The sequence below is a fragment of the Phyllobates terribilis genome, unplaced genomic scaffold, assembly GCF_046119375.1.
Source record: "Phyllobates terribilis strain yellow unplaced genomic scaffold, ASM4611937v1 Scaffold_7__3_contigs__length_470593459, whole genome shotgun sequence".
NCBI classification, from domain to species: Eukaryota; Metazoa; Chordata; class Amphibia; order Anura; family Dendrobatidae; genus Phyllobates; species Phyllobates terribilis.
In genome coordinates, this window is record NW_027362767.1 from 82,098,835 (window position 1) to 82,119,334 (window position 20,500).

At 40.3% G+C, this 20,500-nt stretch overlaps 1 protein-coding gene across 5 annotated transcripts in view; it reads right to left on the reverse strand.

Moving 5' to 3' along the window:
• Positions 1 to 4,751: 4,751 nt before the first annotated feature.
• Positions 4,752 to 20,500, reverse strand: part of PCNX1 (pecanex 1) — an 86,948-nt gene continuing 71,199 nt past the window's right edge. For all 5 annotated transcript variants that reach the window (XM_073638895.1, XM_073638894.1, XM_073638893.1 and 2 more), the window contains 4 exons: positions 17,320 to 17,528; positions 16,293 to 16,720; positions 10,531 to 10,671; positions 4,752 to 5,660 (listed from right to left, as the gene is read on the reverse strand). In XM_073638895.1, coding sequence (XP_073494996.1) covers positions 5,520 to 5,660; positions 10,531 to 10,671; positions 16,293 to 16,720; positions 17,320 to 17,528 — 919 coding nt within the window. In that variant the 3' untranslated portion in view covers positions 4,752 to 5,519. The remainder of the gene's footprint in view (positions 5,661 to 10,530; positions 10,672 to 16,292; positions 16,721 to 17,319; positions 17,529 to 20,500) is intronic.

The window sequence follows — 20,500 nt, forward strand, 5'->3', positions numbered from 1 at the left end:
GCGGTCGCGTGACCTGTCACATGACTCAATGATGTCATCGCAGGTCCTTCACACCACCGCGTGACACCGGACGCATCAGAGAAGATACCGGGGGACATCAGAAGGTAAGTATAATCTTTATTTTTTACCATTGTTATTCTCTTTTTTTTTTTTTTTTAACTAACTTGGACACACTACTATAAATCGGTTGCATGGATTTATATAGTGTGACCAAGTTGTCAAGCACTTTTCCAAGAGATGCTAAAATCGCTTGTTAAAGCGCTTGATAACCCGCATGCAGAAACGAATGCAAAAACGCTTGACAAACGCTTCTACCTGGCGGGAAAAACGCATGTAAAATCCGCATGCGTTTTTCCTGCCAGGGAGAAGCAGAAAAAATATGCAGCATTTCTGCATCGTGGGCACATAGCCTAAGGCCCTACTTTTTATGCAGCGTAAACATTTGCTAACTATACTAATTAGCTGATGGAGCCAGAGCTTACAGGTTTCTTGTGGCTTGAAGGAATGATTAGCTCATATAATGCCCGAGTGTCCCTTTATAGCCAGTTAATTAACACCAACACCCTGGGCAGTTTTTCTGATCGCATAAGCAGTATCTGTTCAGAAGCAAAAATGGATATCTTGTAATAGTAGTAAACTTTTACAAAATATCAATCTGGGAAGGCCTTTACTTATCTCCCGGATTTAGATGCCATACCTTTCCCTTAAGTTAAATGGAAACTGTACTTATAACAAGCTTTGTATAACCACCAGCGAATAAGAATCTTGATAATGATCATTGCATTTATTAAAGTCAGCCGCCTGAAACGCGTTGGCTTGCCCCAGTCAGTATTGGACTTGTGACCTTTTAATATTTTTTCCGTAGTGTTTTTATGAAGATTTGGATGCTGGAACAATTCCTTCCCTAATTTCCTGAAGCACTGCAATTTTTTCTTGCACCGTGACCTTTTCTTTTCCATTTTTTATTAATCTGCAGTCACACAACCCCTAATCTATTAGTAAGAGCATTCACATGCTCGCTATATAGGATGTATCATATAGAGCATTTCAAGACAGCCCATTGCCGCGATCATGTTTAGACTTAAAGTGTCGGCTAAAGCCAACATATTAAAGAAAGAAAAAAAAAAGTATGAACTAATTTCCCCTCCCCCACCCATAGACATTGATTTGTAAATTACATTTATCCAGGTAGTGTGATTGCATTTACATGTATTATGTATCCAAAGAACTTTGGTTGCAGAAATGCCAAAGCGGATTGATAAAATTAAACAAGTACAATAAAACACAAGCATCAAATGAAATAAATATTAAACTCACGGTCACGTTTTGTTCAGTTTTTTTTTTAAATTAAATTATTTTTGTAATCAACTGATAACATTCCAATGTTCGGCATGTCGCCCAAGTGTCTAAACAGCACAAGAAACATATAGCAAAAATGATCAATACACACAGCTTTTCCTGAGCTTCTATACCTAATCGAATACAAAAAAAGAAAATGTCAAATAAATAAGAATACTTCCAGGATATTAAAAAAAAATAAAATAATGGAAAGTAAAGGCAATGTAAAAAAAAAAATAAAATAAAAATCCAGAACATTCATATTAAAATGGGCTTTTCTTGCACGTGTTGACCGCACATTTTGGAGGCCAATAAATTCAAAACCATCATTTCTATAGAAAGATTTAGGCAAGGAAGGCGGGGTAGAAGAATCGTATTAAAAAAAAAAACACAGCTACAAGGTATTCTTACACTGTGAAAATGCATGGATAGCAATCTAATAAACCAACAAATTTGACAACACGTATGTATATTTCATTGCCACAGTTATAAATACTCAAAACGTCCATTGTATATTGAAGGGGGATTACAAGGAGGATGAAACCGGGAAAGGAAAAATAGTTTGGATATGATTACACAGTGGCAGAAGCTTCCCTCAGATTAAGGACATTCATTCATTTCTCAGTCAATGAGAAGTAAGCCCGTCTTATTAGAAACCAACAAGCCTGCTGTAAAACTACTTGTTAAAAATGATACAAAAAAACCCCCAATTCCAATAATTTGACGTAAAATCCAATCAGAAACATTACTTCAATAATCAGGTGTGACTGCAGTAAATCTTAGTTTATCATTTTGCTCCCAGGCCATAGGAAACGGAGCTAGAAGTAACTGGGAAGCCCCCCCAAGCACATTACACTATGTTGGTTGGACCTGTCAATATCGACAGGCGTAGTCCCAGACAATGTCAGGGAAGATATCGATCCATTTGTTCTCCCCGCGATAAGTCACCTCCTGTTTGACAGCGACTCTCTTAGACATAAGTGTTCAGCCAAACAAGCGCACTTGTGAATGGGAGAGTCGGACGAATGATTGGCTGAAGCATTGTTCAGCCGACTGCTATCTCCATCTGTATGGTGGTCTTTAGGCAGGGGCTTTCTGGGTTGTTTTTTTTTCTTTAATCCATGGGGATCAACGATCGATAGAGATAGATAGAGATATATATATATATATTATAATTTTGTCCAGACTGGAAAGGTATGAAACTTTAACAGATTGTCTTCATTCCTGTAAAAATTTAGTTTTTTTTTTGCATATACATTAAGTGTTTTGCAAACCCCTGTTTTTCTCCAGTCTATTTGCCTGCCTTCAGCTGCATTGATATCAGAACATTCTCATTTGGAGGACAGATGATGGCAGTGAAAGTCATCACCTGTATCTCACTAACTATGGGGATAGGCTGCTGTAGGAAATTAACACTCAAGAGGACATAGGTGCAGACTAGAGATGGGAGAATCAACTCGCAGGACTCCGGTGCATCGGCTAGGTCAGTAATCTGTGACCGCTGGACAGGAGGGCCTGTCAATCTCCTTACCTCCCCGCATTCCCAGCTCTTATTTTGATTAGCAGGGCTAGCACGACTCTTCAGAAGAAGAGCTAGGATCGCCAGAAGGTAAGAGGAGATTTGCAGGCTTCCCGTCCAGCGATCACAGATTACTCACCTGAGCGACTGAGTCTTGCAAATCGATTCTGCCATCTCTAGTGCTGACCCTTTCACTGCCATCATCTGTACTCCAGAGGAATACATTCTGATATCAATGCAGCTGAAGCCAGGCAAATAGACTGGAGAAAAAAAGCCGGGGTTTGGAAGCCACTTGTATGCAATTTTTTTTTTTTTTTTACTGGAATGAAGTCAAATCCCCTAATAAAGTGATTTGCAAACTTTCATAACTTTGTGTCAGACAAAATATTTTTTTTTTTTTAAATGAACATTAAGCTACTCTCTAAGGATAGTTTCAGAGTTTTCTTTGTTTTTGTTTTTTTTCACAGCAAAACAATGTAGCCAGACCCTACCTGTGAGTTAATGGAAAAATCTGAAACGCTCAAGTGTGTGTTTTTTTGGCATTATTTTTTTTTTAAATACAGTAGACTACAGTCTACTGTCTGTAGTCTTCTCAAGAAAAAGAAAAAACACAATTGTGTATATAATCCTCTTTTTTTCCCACAAAAACGGCTTGTAAAAAGTAAAAAGCATGAAGAACATAGCAACCTTTCACAATACAGCAAAAAAATAAAATTGTGTGTGAAGTTAGTTCTACTGAGATTTTGCTCAAAATAATGGCAAAAATCTCAATGTTCACAATGATTCGTATACAAAGCGGAACATTTCTTTCAAGAAACTTCATCTACACGCTGCAGAAAAAAAAAAATCATAGCGTAAATTGATGAGCACTGCATACCAATTTGTGCTGCAGATTTACGCCACAGATTTTCAGAAAACCGTACATTTTAATAGAGTATCAAAGCAGCATAATCCGCACGACCTGGTGCATTTCTATTTCCCCCCATCGCTAAAAAGTCCTATGTAAATATTCCTGGAAAGTGTTATCTTATTTCAACACCATCTTGTCTAAATAGGTAGATCGGGAACCCACAGCTGTGATTAAAGGATGAAGCTGCAGGAAAGAATTTGGTATCACATGGCACCCATTAAAATGAATGTGCCACCATGAAATGTCTATTCAAGTTTCAGCTTTGTGCTGTCTTATGGGAAGAGAGGGTGATTTAAAAGGGTTATCCAGGACTAATTTTTTTTTACTAGGAGCCTAAAAACTCAGCGATGCCTCACCAACTGCTGCTATCGGCCATTCAGTTGCTCAATACAGCAGCTCCTCTTAGCTGACTGTCGATGTCATGCTGATTGACAGCCGGCTCCCCGCAATTAGGCAGCAGAGATCTGGCTGCAAATCAAGAAGACGTCTCCAGTCACACCCCAAAAACAGATAAGAACATTAGAGAAGCTGCTGCTCTGTCAACATGAGGTCAGTGGAAGAAGCTGATCGCCAGCAGGTGAGGTCTGTGACCGTTCTGTGCTGCAAAAGATTGGCTCTGGGCACAACAGGCAAGTAGTTAGCACTACCTGCCTGTTAGACCTCAGGCCCGTAGTGAAAAAATTAAATAGTCCTTGATAACCCCTTCAATTGAATATTTGCAAAGCCACTACTTTGTTAAACCACCACCTCTCCAGTAGGATAATCCCTTCTAAACTAAAACCCATATGCACCCTATAAGATATTTTGGATAACTAATACTTTTAGGGGTTTTGGTGGATTTTTTTTACCCTGGATTTCAGTGAATATAAATTTACACAGGCTGTATAGATACATGTCTAGTGCTGAAGAAGTCCAACGTTTGCCCACTTTCCTGAAAGTAAGATATACACATACAAATGTGATGCAGCACATTACAAGCAGGCATTAAACTTTCTGGGAATACTGCATTTTATTTTTAGGAAAACTGAATGAATGGCTACAATAAGCCACTGCTGGATAGACTAATGGCAAAAGCCATGTTTAGGAGAGCAAGGAAGGGGGTGGGGGGAGAGTCGGCAGGGGTTTAGATTCAATAAAAATCAATTTAAATTATGTCATTTCTGTATATTTCTATATATTTCTATATTTATAAATAAACACTCTGACCAATAGCAGATTTATTCTCTTAGTGCACTGTTGTAGGAAAATGGTTTAGTGCAGTTTCCGAAAATAAAAAAAAATTATTTGAGAAGGAAAACAAAAAAAAACTGAAGTCTTCTGGATTTTACAAAATAAGTGGATAAAAAAATTCTGCACATTTTAAAGAAAAGTAATATGAAAAAAAAAGAACAAAAAAAACAAAAACATGCTACAGTATGAGAGGCAATTGTTTTTGGCAAATAAATTAGAAAAATATGAAGATCATATTCTGCATGGAGAAATTCAATTGGTTTCTGACTTAAAGCATATGAAATGCATAGCATTATTCCATTGTACATATAAGATAACGGTCTTATAGTTGTTTTTTTTTTCTGTTTATACTCTTTATGCAGGTGAACATCCGCAGATTATTAAAACAAACGCAGAAAAAAAGAATAATAATAATTTTACAGGTTTGGGCTATGTCAGAGCTCTTCTCCATCTTGAACTCTGTCCCCAAACAGTTAAAAGTTCATTCCTGTCTGAAAGCTTGAAAAGATGAGTGAACCGCAGTCACACTTCGGCCCCAAGCTCAAGCACCCCAGTCTCAATCACAGCAACATATTTGTCCTCAATCTTAATCAGCAGGATAGTTTTGTCAATGTGGGACCTATTACAAGGGTCTCTGCTGCAAGGCACCCAGCGGTGAATTACCTGTGGAAAGCGACACAAAAGAACAGAGTGAGACAAAGAAGGGAAGAGATCAAAAGAGAGACGAGAGTTAGATGTCTGTCTGGTCAACTCACTTGCATTTCATTTAGCCATTTTTTTTTTTTTTGCCAAAAAGATTAAATATAAATACATTTGTTTTTCTATACATTTTTAGTTATTTACAGCCGTTAATGCATTAAAAACAGGTATCATTGTAATATTTTCAAGCTCATGTGCAGTTAAATTTTTTTGTTTTGACGTTACAAGTTAAAAATAAGCCTTCATCAGGGCCAGAATCACAACGCCAGATCCACAGAGTTTACATTGCCTTTATTTTCCCTTTCCTGAGCGGCAATTTAAATGGGGAGATTTCAGAGCTGAAGAAAAATCAAACACCAATAATTAAGCTTAAAGGCTTTGTCCATTTTTTACACATTTCCAGGGTAATGGTCTAAGTAATCTGATCCCGCAGGTGTAATTCCCTTCCATTATGAAGCTAGTTCTGGCAAATGTGTGTGTATATGTACGTACACACACACTATAATTTATATACCGGTACATACATATACACACACACACACATATATATACACATACATACACACAGCGGGTGAAATAAGTATTGAACACATATAGATTTACTTGCTATTGACATGAAATTCTCACCAGATGTCAGTAACAACCAATCCAATCCACGCAGAAATCACAACCATAGAGGTCAGTAAATAATGTGTAATAATGAGAAATGACACATATTGAACCAGCTTACTGGAATTTAATACTTCCTACAGAAGCCATTGTTGGTGATGACCGCTTCAAGACGCCTCCTGTATGGAGAAACTAGTCGCAGGCATTGCTCAGGTGTGATTTTGGCCCATTCTTCCACACTAACACTCTTCACATCCTGAAGCTTCCGTGGGCTCCTTCTATGAACTCTGAGCTTTAGTTCCTTCCATAAATTTTCTATTGGATTCAGGTCAGGTGATAGAATATAAATGCTAGAATGGCTGAGTCTTTCTCCAAAACCAATTGAGAGATTCCTTGGCTGTGTGTTTGGGATCATTGTCTTGCTGAAATGTCCACCCTCGTTTAATAGTTATCCTCCAGGTAGATGGCAGCAGATTTTTAGCAATAATGTCTCAGTACATTTGTCCATTCATCCTTCCTTCTATGGTATGAAGTTTTCCAGTGTAGTATGCTGAAAAACAGCTCCACACCATGATGTTCCCACCGCTAAACTTCACTGTTGGTATGGTGTTTTTGGGGTGATATGCAGTGTTGTTTGGCCTCCAAACATGGTGTGTATTATGGCATCCAAAGAGTTCAATATTGGTCTCATCTGACCACACTATAGTCTCCCAGTATTTCACAGGCTTGTCTATATGTTCTTGTGCAAACTTTAAACCAACTTGAACATGCTTTTTGTTCATTACTTACAGTTTTCTTTGAAACAATTGTACCTGCTGATTCCAAGTTTTTCTGTAGCTCTCCACAGGCGGTCCTTGGCTCTTGGACCAGGTCTGTGGAGTCGGTAAGCCAAACCTCAGACTCCAACTCCAACTCAGACTCCACGACTCCCTCATACATGTTTCATATTTAAGTGATACATTTACAGTACCACAGATTCATTTCAGCTAAAAGTCTAGACCCTTAGATCAGGAATAGGACAGACATTTATAGGACATTTCATTACTTTCCCAAATTCTTATGAAAAACTATTCTCCACAAACTGCTTGAACTACTGTACCCAATTTATTACATATTGTTTATACCGACTCCACCAAAATGGACACAGACTCCCCAGCCCTGTCTTGGACAACCCTTCTGATAATTCTTTTCACTCCTCTGTCTGAAATCCTGCGTGGAGCACCTAGTCATGACAATTTATGGTGAAATGATGTTCGCTCTGATGTTCGCTGTTCGATTATAGCCCCAATAGCGCTCACTGGAGCCTTCAGTAGTTTAGAAATTCTTCTGTAACCAATGCCATAAGTATGTTTTGCAACAATAAGGTTGTGATGGCCTTGAGACAGTTCTCTGGTTTTACCCATCATGAGAGGTTTCTTGTGTGGCACCTTGGTAATGAGACCCCTTTTAGAGGCCATCAGTTGAACCAGCTGATAATTTTCACTAAGTGGCAGGATTGCTTTCTAATTACTGATAGAGTTCAGCTGCTGTCATGACTTTCCATGGCTTTTTGCACCTCTCTTTCTTCATGTGTTTAATATTTTTCCCTGTGTCATTTCTCATTATGACACATAACTAGATGTATGGATATTTAGGGTTTTATTTATCTACCTCTGTGAACTGGATGGGTTGTTACTGACATTTGGCGAGAATTTCATGTCAATAGAACCTTTAGAAATATATTTACTTAGAACATTGGTGACGTGTTCAATACTTATTTTTTACACACACACATATACATGCATGCATACATACATACACACACACACACACACACACACACATACAGTACATACATACACACACATTTAGTGAGTTAGTAGGATGGAGACGACAGATGGAAGGAGACAACTGCAGGATTAGACTACCAAAAGTCTGTTCAAGTTGCTTCATTTTTTAGGGTATATGAAAACTTCAGGATGTATTTACACAGGGTAGGACTGAGAGGTAGAAAATCACACCAAACCAAAACAATTTACTGTGGTAATGCTTTTAGTAAACTACAGGGTGGGCCATTTATATGGATACACCTAAATTAAATGGGAATGGTTGGTGATATACTAATGTGCCACAAACAGGAAGTTGATATGGGAGGGGGGAAACTTTTCCAGATGGGTGGTAACCATGGAGGCCATTTTGAAGTCGGCCATTTTGGATCAAACTATTTTTTTCAATGGGAAGAGGGTCATGTGACACATCAAACTTATTGAGAATTTCATAAGAAAAACAATAGTGTGCTTGGTTTTATCGTAACTTTATTCTTTCATGAGTTTTTTACAAGTTTATGACCACTTATAAAATGTGTTCAAAGTGCTGCCCATTGTGTTGGATTGTCAATGCAACCCTCTCCTCCCACTCTTGACACACCGATAGCAACACCGCAGAAGAAATGGTAGCACAGGCTTCCAGTATCCGTCGTTTCAGATGCTGCACATCTCGTATCTTCACAGCATAGACAATTGCCTTCAGATGACCCCAAAGATAAAAGTCTAAGGGGGTCAGATCGAGAGACCTTGGTGGCCATTCAACTGGCCTACGACGACCAATCCACTTTCCAGGAAACTGTTCATGTAGGAATGCTCGGACCCGACACCCATAATGTGGTGGTGCACCATCTTGTTGGAAAAACTCAGGGAACGTGCCATCTTCAGTGCATAAAGAGGGCAACACATCATCATGTAGCAACTTCAGATATCCAGTGACATTGAGGTTTCCATTGATGAAGAATGGCCCCACTATCTTTGTACCCCATATACCACACCATACCATCAAGATACGAGATGTGCAGCATCCGAAACAACGGATACTGGAAGCCTGTGCTAGCATTTCTTCTGCGGTGTTGCTATCAGTGTGTCAAGAGTGGGAGAAGAGGGTTGCATTGACAATCCAACACAATGGGCAACACTTTGAACACATTTTATACGTTTATAAACTCATGAAATAATAAAGTTACGTTAAAACCAAGCACATCAATGTTTTTCTTATGAAATTCTCAATAAGTTTGATGTGTCACATGACCCTCTTCCCATTGAAAAAAATAAAGTTTGATCCAAAATGGCCGACTTCAAAATGGCCACCATAGTCACCACCCATCTGGAAAAGTTTCCCCCCTCCCATATACTAATATGCCACCAACAGGAAGTTGATATCACCAACCATTCCCATTTAATTTAGGTGTATCCATATAAATGGCCCACCCTGTACAATGGCAGTAACAGTCCCCATACACATTAGATAAAAGTTGTACGAACCCGCCAATTTCGGTCGACCATCTAATAAGGATTTTGGGGTCTTCCGTTAGATTGTATTGAGGGACATAATCATGTATTTGAAATTCAATTGCTCTTTTATGTTAGGCGCGGAAATAATCCATTGTCAAATGGTTCTGGCAGTGGCTTTCTCGTAGAGACCACAGGAGCTAATAGCCGAGCCGACAAGTCCTGTGTATGAGGGAGTCAGGTGAGATAGCTGACAGCCGAATCATTGCTTGATGTGTATGGCCATTTTAAGATGGCCACAGAAGAAATGTTGGCATTAACATGTGGGTTTGCTGAGTAAATGCACCCTAAGGCTACGTGCACATGGAGATTTTAGAGTAGAACCTCTCAGAATTTCAAAATTCCTCAAAAACTTCAAATTTCTGCTCCGTTTTTGCTCGGAAAACTCCGTAAAAAAGCCTCAGTGTGCACATAACCTAAACATAGTTTAGGTTTATGCTTAATTCTTTTTTTTCAGGCATGTTTACTCCGTGTACTAAGATCTAAAGCTAGGTGTATGTAAGGTGCCAGGCAGCCTGTAAATAGGTATAGCTTATAAACCCTAAAAGGTGACCTCTTCTTCAATTGGGAATCCCGACCACAACATGTGGCAAAATAACGAAGGACTGAAAACCTAGATTTATCAGTAAGCCCTGTTTATTAAAAAGCATCAGTGCAACAATATGTCCCACCCAAGACAAAGCTGAGCGATATCCAGGATATGTGCAACAGGAATTCGATTCTGATTTAAAAAAAAAAACACTTGGGTCCTTTGCAATTACCATTAACAAACAAAAGAAAAATACTTTATTAATTTAAGGTATCCTGACAGATGGAACAATGTCAATTTGTCATCAAGGATAAAACAAAAAAAAAATGTTTCTCCCTTGGAGATATTAATAGTAATCATCATAACTGTAGCAACCTACATGGCCTTCCATGCCTTCCTGAGGGCTCCAGTCTTTCCAGCTATTTTTCCCGGCTTTTAGCCGCACCAGCTCATCTGGCCATTGCAGCTCTTTTCTTTTGGATATATTCACTCCTTCAAGCACCTGGCTTGGATCCACAATCTAAAAAAAAAATACAAAAATATAAGATGAATTCACATTTACAAATATGGAGGCGTTTTGCCACAATAGGTGATATATGTAACTGCAGGGTGGCTTCAAGTGGTCTCTGCTCAGAGCTCTGCAGTCACTTCCTGGCTGCTGGGTGGGGGGTGTGAGGTGCCCCTGCTTGAGTGACAGTTCCGCTGCTACACATTACTGGTCTGTCAGAGCTTGTTCTGAGTGTACACTTATCACTATATTTATAGAGATTAAAAAAAAGCATTTCAACAAGCACACGGCTCAGGAAAGTGAGAGCTGTGATTAGGAGAACTGCTCTGAAAGCAGTCAATGGTGGGGCTCAGGAGGCTGGCGATCTTACAAGAATGATATTTGCTAGCCTCCCTCCGCTCTCAACTATGGAGCTATTAACTGCTGTATAGAAATCAATGGTCTGGAGAGAGCCGACTGGGATCTCAGGAGTTAACTCCACTTCTGGAATGTAGCTACTGTGCTTACTAGCTCCTTGGAAACAAGCTGTACACTATGTAAGATAAAAGCTGTTACAGCAGGAGAATGACAGCAGATAGACAAAGCTAGTCAAATGTAAACTTTCTTAATCTCAAGCTAACTAAAGCAATTATACAGCGAAGGAAATAATTATTTGATCCCCTGCTGTTTTTGTAAGTTTGCCCACTGACAGACACGAAACAGTCTATAATTTTAAGGGTAGGTTAATTTTAACATTGAGAGATAGAATATCCCAAAAAATCAAGAAAATCACATTGTATAATTTAGATAAATTTGCATTTTGCAGTGAGAAATAAGTATTTGATCCCCTACAAACCATTATGAGTTCTGGCTCCTACAGACCAGTTAGACTCTCCTATTCAACTCGTTACCTGCATTAAAGACAGCTGTCTTACATAGTCACCTGTATAAAAGACTCCTACCCACAGACTCAATCAGACTCTAACCTCTACAACATGGGCAAGACCAAATAGCTTTCTAAGGATGTCAGGGACAAGATCATAGACCTGCACAAAGCTGGAATGGAATACAAATCCCTAAGTAAGACGCTGGGTGAGAAGGAAGAAATACAAAATGACTGTCAATCGACATCGATCTGGGGCACCATGCAAAATCTCACCTCGTGGGGTATCCTTGATCATGAGGAAGGTGAGAGATCAGCCTAAAACTACACGGGGGGGGGGGGGGGACGACGACGACTTGTTAATGATCTCAAGGCAGCTAGGACCAGAGTCACTAAGAAAACCATTGGTAACACATTACGCCTTAAAGGTTTAAAATCCTGCAGTGCCCGCAAGGTCTCCCTGCTCAAGAAGGCACATGTGCAGGCCAGTCACAAGTTTGCCAATGAACATCTGGATGATTCTGTGAGTTATTGGGAGAAGGTGCTGTGGTCAGATGAGACAAAAATTGAGCTCTTTGGCATCAACTCAACTCGCTGTGTTTGGAGGAAGAAGAAGCATAAGTACAACCCTAAGAACATCGTCCCAGCCGTGAAGCATGGTAGGGGAAACATTATACTTTGGGGGTGCTTTTCTGCAAAGGGTACATGACAACTACACCGTACTGGAGGGAAGATGGATGGGGTCATGTATCGCGAGATTTTGGCCAACAACCTCCTTGCCTCAATAAGAGCATTGAAGATGGATCATGGCTGGGTCTTCCAGCAAGACAAAGACCCAAAACATACAGCCAAGGCAACAAAGGAGTGGCTCAAAAAGAAGCATAGTAAGGTCATGGAGTGGCCTAGCCAGTCTCCAGACCTTAATCCCATAGAAAACTTATGGAGGGAGTTGAAGCTCCAAGTTGCCAAGCGACAGCCTCAAAATCTGAATGATTTAGAGATGATCTGCAAAGAGGAGTGGACCAAAACTCCTCCTGACATGTGCCCAACCCTCATCATCAACTACAAAAAACATCTGTCTGCTGTGCTTGCCAACAAGGGTTTTGCCACCAAGTATTAAGTGTTGTTTGCCAGAGGAATCAAATACTTACTTCTCACTGCAAAATGCAAACAAATGTATATAATTTATACAATGTGATTTTCTTGATTTTTTTTTGGATACTCTATCTCTTAATGTTAAAATTAATCTACCCTTAAAATTATAGAAACTGTTCATGTCTTTGTCAGTGGGCAAACTTACAAAAACAGCAAGGGATCATATAATTATTTCCTTCACTGTATAACATGAGAATACACCTTAAAGTGACCACTACAGGAAGAGTTAGGGTAAGTTCCTATTAAAAAAACACAGCAAATCTTTAGCGGTAAATACTGCTGTAGATTTCACGGTGGAAAGATTGCAGGCATTCTGCACATTTCACCCTTTACATTGCAATAAGCAATTATATCCACATAATAAGCAGATTTGCTGTCGATTTCAAATCTGCACAGATGGAGATTTTTATATTTTTTTTACACAGAGTGGTAATGAGATTTAGTTAACACTCATTCACAATTCTGGTGATTTAATACGCAGCAACAAGCAAATCAGCCGCGGAAAACTGGCAGCATTTATGGCATATGGAAACTTATCCTTAAAGTAATGACATCATAAAGGATTATTCCAATGGATCAGCTATGGTCAGTGCTGCTAGCTGTGCTTACTGATACAGTAACTTCTCTGCCTAGTAAAGACTGTGTTTGCTATAATTTCTGGGAGTAAAAAAAAAAAAGCACAGAAGCTTTATCCTTCCATTCCCAGTAAGGCAGGGATCACTGCCAGTGCTGCTCATTGTTTTACATGGCCTGCACTATACTAGTATTTCCCAATAAGCAGAGGTACATTACGGTACATACGTTGGTATGAAAAAGTGTTTGCCCCTTCCTGATTTCTTATTCTTTTGCATATTTGTCACACTTAAATGTTTCAGATCACAAAACAAATTTTAATGTTAGACAAAAGATAACACAAGTAAACACCTAATGCAATTTTTTAATGAAGGTCTTTATTATTAAAAGAAAAAGAAATCCAAACCTACAGGGCCCTGTGTGAAAAAGTGATTACCCCCTAAACCTAATAACTGGTTGGGCCCTTAGCAGCAACAACTGCAGTCAGGTGTTTGCGATAACTGGCAATGAGTCTGTTACAACGCTCTAAAGTAATTTTGGCCACTCATCTCTGCTAAATTGTTGTAATTCAGCCACATTGGAGGGTTTCCGAGCATGAACCGCCTTTTTAAGGTCATGCCATAGCACCTTAATCAGATTAAGGTCTTAAATTAAAGTCTTAATTTTGTTTGTCTTAAGCCATTCAGAGGTGGACTTGCTGGTGTGTTTTGGATCATTGTCCTGCTGCATAACCCAAGTGCGCTTCAGCTTGAGGTCACAGATGGTCGGACATTCTCCTTCAGGATTGTTTGGTAGACGGCAGAATTCATAGTTCCATTTACTATCAGCAAGTCATCCAGGACCTGAAGCTGTAAAACAGCCCCAGACCATCACACTACCACCACCATATTTTACTATTAGTATGACGTTTCTTTTCTGAAATGCTTTGTTACTTCTATGTCAGATGTAATGGGACATACATCTTCCAAAAAGTTCAACTTTTGTCTCGTCAGTCCAGAGTATTCTCCCAAAAGTCTTGGCGATCATCAAGATGTTTTCTGGCAAAACCGTTAATTTTGATTAGCAGTGGTTTTCGACTTTGAACTCTGTCATGCCTGCCATTTTTGCATATTCTCTTTCTTATTGTGGAGTCATGGACACTGACCTTAACTGAGGCAAGCGAGACCTGCAGTTCTTTGGATGTTGTTGTGGGGTCTTTTGGGACCTCTTGGAGGAGTCGTTGCTGCGCTCTTGGAGTAATTTTGGTTGGCCGGCCACTCCTGTGAAGGTTCACCAGTGTTCTATGTTTTCACCATTTGTGGATAATTGGCTCTTACTGTGGTTCGCTGGAGTTCCAAAGCTTTAGAAATTGTTTTATATCCTTTTCCAGACTGATAGAGCTCAATTACTTTGCTTCTCATTTGTTCCAGAATGTCTTAGAATGTCTCTGAATTGCAGCATGATGTCTAGCTTTTGAGGATCTTTTGGTCTACTTCAGTTTGTCAGGTAGGTCCTGTTTAAAGTGATTTCTTGATTGAGAACAGGTGTGGCAGTAATCAGGCCTGTGTGTGCCTAGGGAAATTGAACTCAGCTTCCCAAAGATGTGATAAACAGTTAATTTATATTTTAAGGGGGGCAATCACTTTTTCACACAGGGCCCTGTAATTTTGGATTTTTTTCCCCTTAATAATAAATACCTTCATTTAAAAACTGCATTTTGTGTTTACTTGTGTTATCTTTGTCTAATATTTAAATTTGTTTTGTGATCTGAAACATATAGGCTGTGTGCAATTCCGCTGCAGAAACGCTTAAAAAAAACGCTTGGTAGAAGGTCTGCCATGTTCCCCAATGATAATCCGCATGTGCTGTGGGTTATCATTGCGGAAAAACCCGCAGCACTACCAATTATTTTGCGCAATTGCGGTGTTTTCGCTGCCATTGACTTGCATTGAATCGCTTAATATAAGCATGACTACATGTGCACATGCGGATATTAAGCGATTCAATGTGCAGATGGTACCCGGGTCTGGAGAAGAGGAGACTCTCCTCCAGACCCGGGTACCATAGTACATGTAAAAAAAAAAGAATTAAAATAAAAAATATACATTATACTTACCTTTTGATGGCCCCCGGTCTCCATAGCGATGCGTCCTGGCTTCCCGGCAGCTTGCGATGGTCTAAAAGGATCTGCCATGACGTCATTTAATCATGTGACGGGTCACGCGAATGCTGACGTCGGCGGTCGCGTGACCTGTCACATGACTAAATTACATCATGGAAGGTCCTTTTACACAACCGCGAGACACCGGGAAGACCGGACGTATCGGAAAAGGAGACTGGGGGCCATCGGAAGGTGAGTATATGTTTTGTTTGTTTTTTTTACCATTTTTATTCTTTTTTTTTAACTAACTTGGTCACACTATATAAAATCCATGCCAGTTGCATGGATTTATATAGTGTGACCAAGTTGTCAAGCACTTTTCCAAGTGATGCTAAAATCGCTTGGAAAGCGCTTGACAACCCGCATGCGGAAATGCATGTGGAGAACGCTTCACATCCGCATGTCCCTGGCAGGAAAAACGCATGTACAATCCGCATGTACAATCCGCATGTACAATCCGCATGTACAATCCGCTTGCGTTTTTTCTGCCAGGGAGATGCAGAAACGCTCAGGAAAAATCCAGAGCATTTCTGCATCGTGGGCACATAGCCTTTAGTGTCACAAACATGCAAAAGAAAAAGAAATCAGGTAGGGTGCAAACAGTTTTTCACAATACTGTAATTATATTAGCAAGTCACAATTTTCCACTTCCCACTTCTTCCTAACCTTGGAAACCCTTTTAGGTACAAGAGATTTGGGAGCAGCAGAGTAGAAAAGGAAAGGCTTGGAAATCCATTGCTGGGCAAAAATAGCAGCTATGTGATATTTCATTGAAACCAGTGCTGGGCCACACGGTGGGAAACACTTGGAGGCACCCACCACTCTATAATCAAGAGATAAACATTATATACCCAGGCACGTGTCTTACAGGACTAAACAGTACTACACAAGATGTGTCCTAACCTGTACTCTGTACATGACGTCTTCCTTTTTGGCTCTTGAATGTGTTGCTGGACTTGAGTTGCCACATGACTGTGTTTCAATAAGATTATTTCCCCCTTCAGTTCCCAAAAACCCTACTAAAGTGTGCCGCTTGCATGCAGGTATACTCTGGCTGGAGCTGCTAGAGGAAGGAAGGCCGATCACAACTGACTGGCTTGCAGGGTCTGCTTGGTTTGCCATAGACAAACGTGACTGGATGGATGTCGGGAGGTTACGGAGAGAGATCTGGCTGGTAGAGGATCGCCTGCAAGGCACAAATCCTGTGTTGGACGTCCGGAGGGATGAGTGACGGCTGTTGTAGCAGTATGATGACTGACTGGCTACGGAGCCACGAGCAGGGGAATGTCGGACAAGGCTTGATTGCATGGAGTGAGAACTGTGGCTGGTTCCTACAAACAAGAAAACAACAAGAAGGCTGAACAGCAGGTGGCGCCATCATATTACGTAGGTAAATATCAATTGAGTATTTAAAGGGGTTCAGCAGACTACGGGCTTAAGTCTGCAATCACTATGTGACTGTAGACTTATGAATCTTCAGCGTACAGTGTGAGTGCTGTGAGACTTCTCCGATACCAGCAACGGGCGGGAACTTGACCCCAAATATGCAAATACATGCAGACTAGACGTGCATAGCCACACTCAACACAAGTGTATTAAACAAGGCTGGATAAGACTAGTTGGAATGTGACTGGAAGTATGCATACTTACAATCATATGACTGCTCTGTATCGCCGCCGGCACCGGAGAATCCTAAGAGAGTGACTGCAGACTTGAGCCCCAAACCTGAACAACCCCTTTAACAGCATTTAAATGTCAGATGTTGTTAATTTGATAATGTCTATACAATTATTCAGATTTTAAGCAGGAAAAGTCCCTTAAGAAAATACAAAAATAAATGTAACAAGAAACTCTTGCTGACTTTCCTGAATGCACTGTATTGAAAGTATCTATAGCGTAACAATAGAACTGAAATCCTGTCCCTCCTTACCTAGTGTTGATAGATGAGGGACTCCTGGAGGTTGGAGGCGTGAAGTCTGTACAGGTCCTGTACCCCCAGGAATGCCCGCTTGTGATACACTTATTTGAGCATCATTTGCATTAGTAGGGTTGTTACTGTTTATGGAGGTCCCGCCTCCAGCGTCAGAGTCCTCTATGTTTCCACCACTATTACATCCCGCTCCGCAGCCCTTCCTTAACCTAGGAGAAAATAAAAGCAGACAAACTATATAGATTATGCAGTCAGGATAGAGTCACATGCAGCGCTTTTGATGTGAGTTTTATTTCTGCATGAAATAAGAATTGAGAAATCTCAATAATTTTGTTGCTACTTTAAAACACTATGGCCCCGATTCATTAAGACTTGAGTTTCATACACCAGTCTTAATGAGGGGCATGCAGAAATAAGATGTACAGAAGTCGTCAAGAGGTGCACGCCACTTAAAGGCGTTTGTCCAGGCTTAGAGCTCAAGTCTGCAGTTACTCTATGGGACAGCAGATTTATGAAACCTCACAGTGAACACTGTCAGGATTCAGCGGAGTGGGTGGTCATGTGACTACAAATATGTGATTTGCATACAGTACAGACCAAAAGTTTGGACACACCTTCTCATTTAAAGATTTTTCTGTATTTTCATGACTATGAAAATTGTACATTCACACTGAAGGCATCAAAACTATGAATTAACACATGTGGAATTATATACCTAACAAAAAAGTGTGAAACAACTGAAAATATGTCTTATATTCTAGATTCTTCAAAGTAGCCACCTTTTGCATTGATGACTGCTTTGCACACTCTTGGCATTCTCTTAATGAGCTTCAAGTGGTAGTCACCCGAAATGGTTTTCACTTCACAGGTGTGCCATGTCAGGTTTAATAAGTGGGATTTCTTGCCTTATAAATGGGGTTGGGACCATCAGTTGTGTTGTGCAGAAGTCTGGTGGATACACAGCTGATAGTCCTACTGAATAGACTGTTAGAATTTGTATTATGGCAAGAAAAAAGCTGCTAAGTAAAGGAAAACGAGTGGCCATCATTACTTTAAGAAATGAAGGTCAGTCAGTCCGAAAAATTGGGCAAACGTTGAATGTGTCCCCAAGTGGAGTTGCAAAAACCATCAAGCGCTACAAATAAACTGGCTCACATGAGGACCGCCCCAGGAAAGGAAGACCAAGAGTCACCTCTGCTTCTGAGGATAAGTTTATCCGAGTCACCAGCCTCAGAAATCGCAGGTTAACAGCAGCTCAGATTAGAGACCAGGTCAATGCCACACAGAGTTCTAGTAGCAGACACATCTCTACAACAACTGTTAAGAGGAGACTTTGTGCAGCAGGCCTTCATGGTAAAATAGCTGCTAGGAAACCACTGCTAAGGACAGGCAACAAGCAGAAGAGACTTGTTTGGGATAAAGAACACAAGGAATGGACATTAGACCAGTGGAAATCTGGGTTTTGGTCTGATGAGTCCAAATTTGAGATCTTTGGTTCCAACCACCGTGTCTTTGTGCAATGCAGAAAAGGTGAACGGATGGACTCTACATGCCTGGTTCCCACCGTGAAGCATGGAGGAGGAGGTGTGATGGTGTGGGGGTGCTTTGCTGGTGACACTATTGGGGATTTATTCAAAACTGCAGGCATACTGAACCAGCATGGCTGCCACAGCATCTTGCAGCGGCATGCTATTCCATCCAGTTTGCGTTTAGTTGGACCATCATTTATTTTTCAACAGGACAATGACCCCAAACACACCTCCAGGCTGTGTAAGGGCTATTTGACCAAGAAGGAGAGTGATGGGGTGCTACGCCAGATGACCTGGCCTCCACAGTCACCAGACATGAACCCAATAGAGATGGTTTGGGGTGAGCTGGACCTCAGAGTGAAGGCAAAAGGGCCAACAAGTGCTAAGCATCTCTGGGAACTCCTTCCAGATTGTTGGAAGACCATTTCCAGTGACTACCTCTTGAAGCTCATCAAGAGAATGCCAAGAGTGTGCAAAGCAGTCATCAAAGCAAAAGGTGGCTACTTTGAAGAACCTAGAATATAAGACATATTTTCAGTTGTTTCACACTTTTTTGTTAAGTATATAATTCCACATGTGTTAATTCATAGTTTTGATGCCTTCAGTGTGAATGTACAATTTTCATAGTCATGAAAATACAGAAAAATCTTTAAATAAGAAAGTGTGTCCAAACTTTTGGTCTGTACTGTACTTCCAGCCACATTCCGACTAGACATGTCTGGCCTAGCACAATTCACTTCTATTGAGCGAGACCTTGCATGTCGAGTTGGCATGTGACCGCATGTATGCAAATTGTAAAACGTGTGGTCAACAGAGAATCATAACAAGCACACCACGCGGTTTGAGGATTCACAAGCCCGCAGTTACAGAGTGACAGCAGACTTGAACTCCAAACCTGGAAAACCCCTTTAATGAAATCAATGCAACTTCTCAGTGGCAAGTGCCTCCGTGGACTGGAGTAACATTTCTGGAGTTAGAAACGCCAACTCTTTTGAAAAGCGGGTATAGATGTACCCAGCCCCATCTCTTTCCCAACTACTGTACATCCTTTTTAACCAGAGTTGCCCAAGTCTGTTGTGAAAAGGTCAAAAAGTCGCAAGATTTTTGAGCATCTTCACGTTGAGCAGAAACTTTCTGACTTTTCAAAGCGCTTTACTCCAGTTTTCTGGCATAAATGCTTTGATGAATCGGGGTTTATGTTTTCTCCGCCCCAAGAACTAGCTGTAAAAAGAAAAATGCATTACAAAACGATACATGTGTGAACAACCCTTTAAAAGGGGATCTATCAGCTTTTACCCAATATTTGTATTCCCTATTAAATGTTTTTGGTGCACTATTTTAGAACTGCATTTCTTCTGTTATTCCTCCTGGAAATGTATGAATAGACAACGTTAACCTATTAATGCCAACACGGTCAGGACTGGTTAGACAGAATCAGTGTGAAGGAATAGGTCATATAGATGGGGAAATCGTAACAGATAAATATTTTTTTTTATTTATTTTACTCACTTCTACAGCGCCATTAATTCCGCAGCGCTTAACAGACATTTGATCAATTTCTTCATACTTTCCAAGGAGGAAAAATAGAGGAACAGCACAACGCATATTCTTAAAAGGGTATTCCCATCTCCAAGATCCTATTCCAATATGTA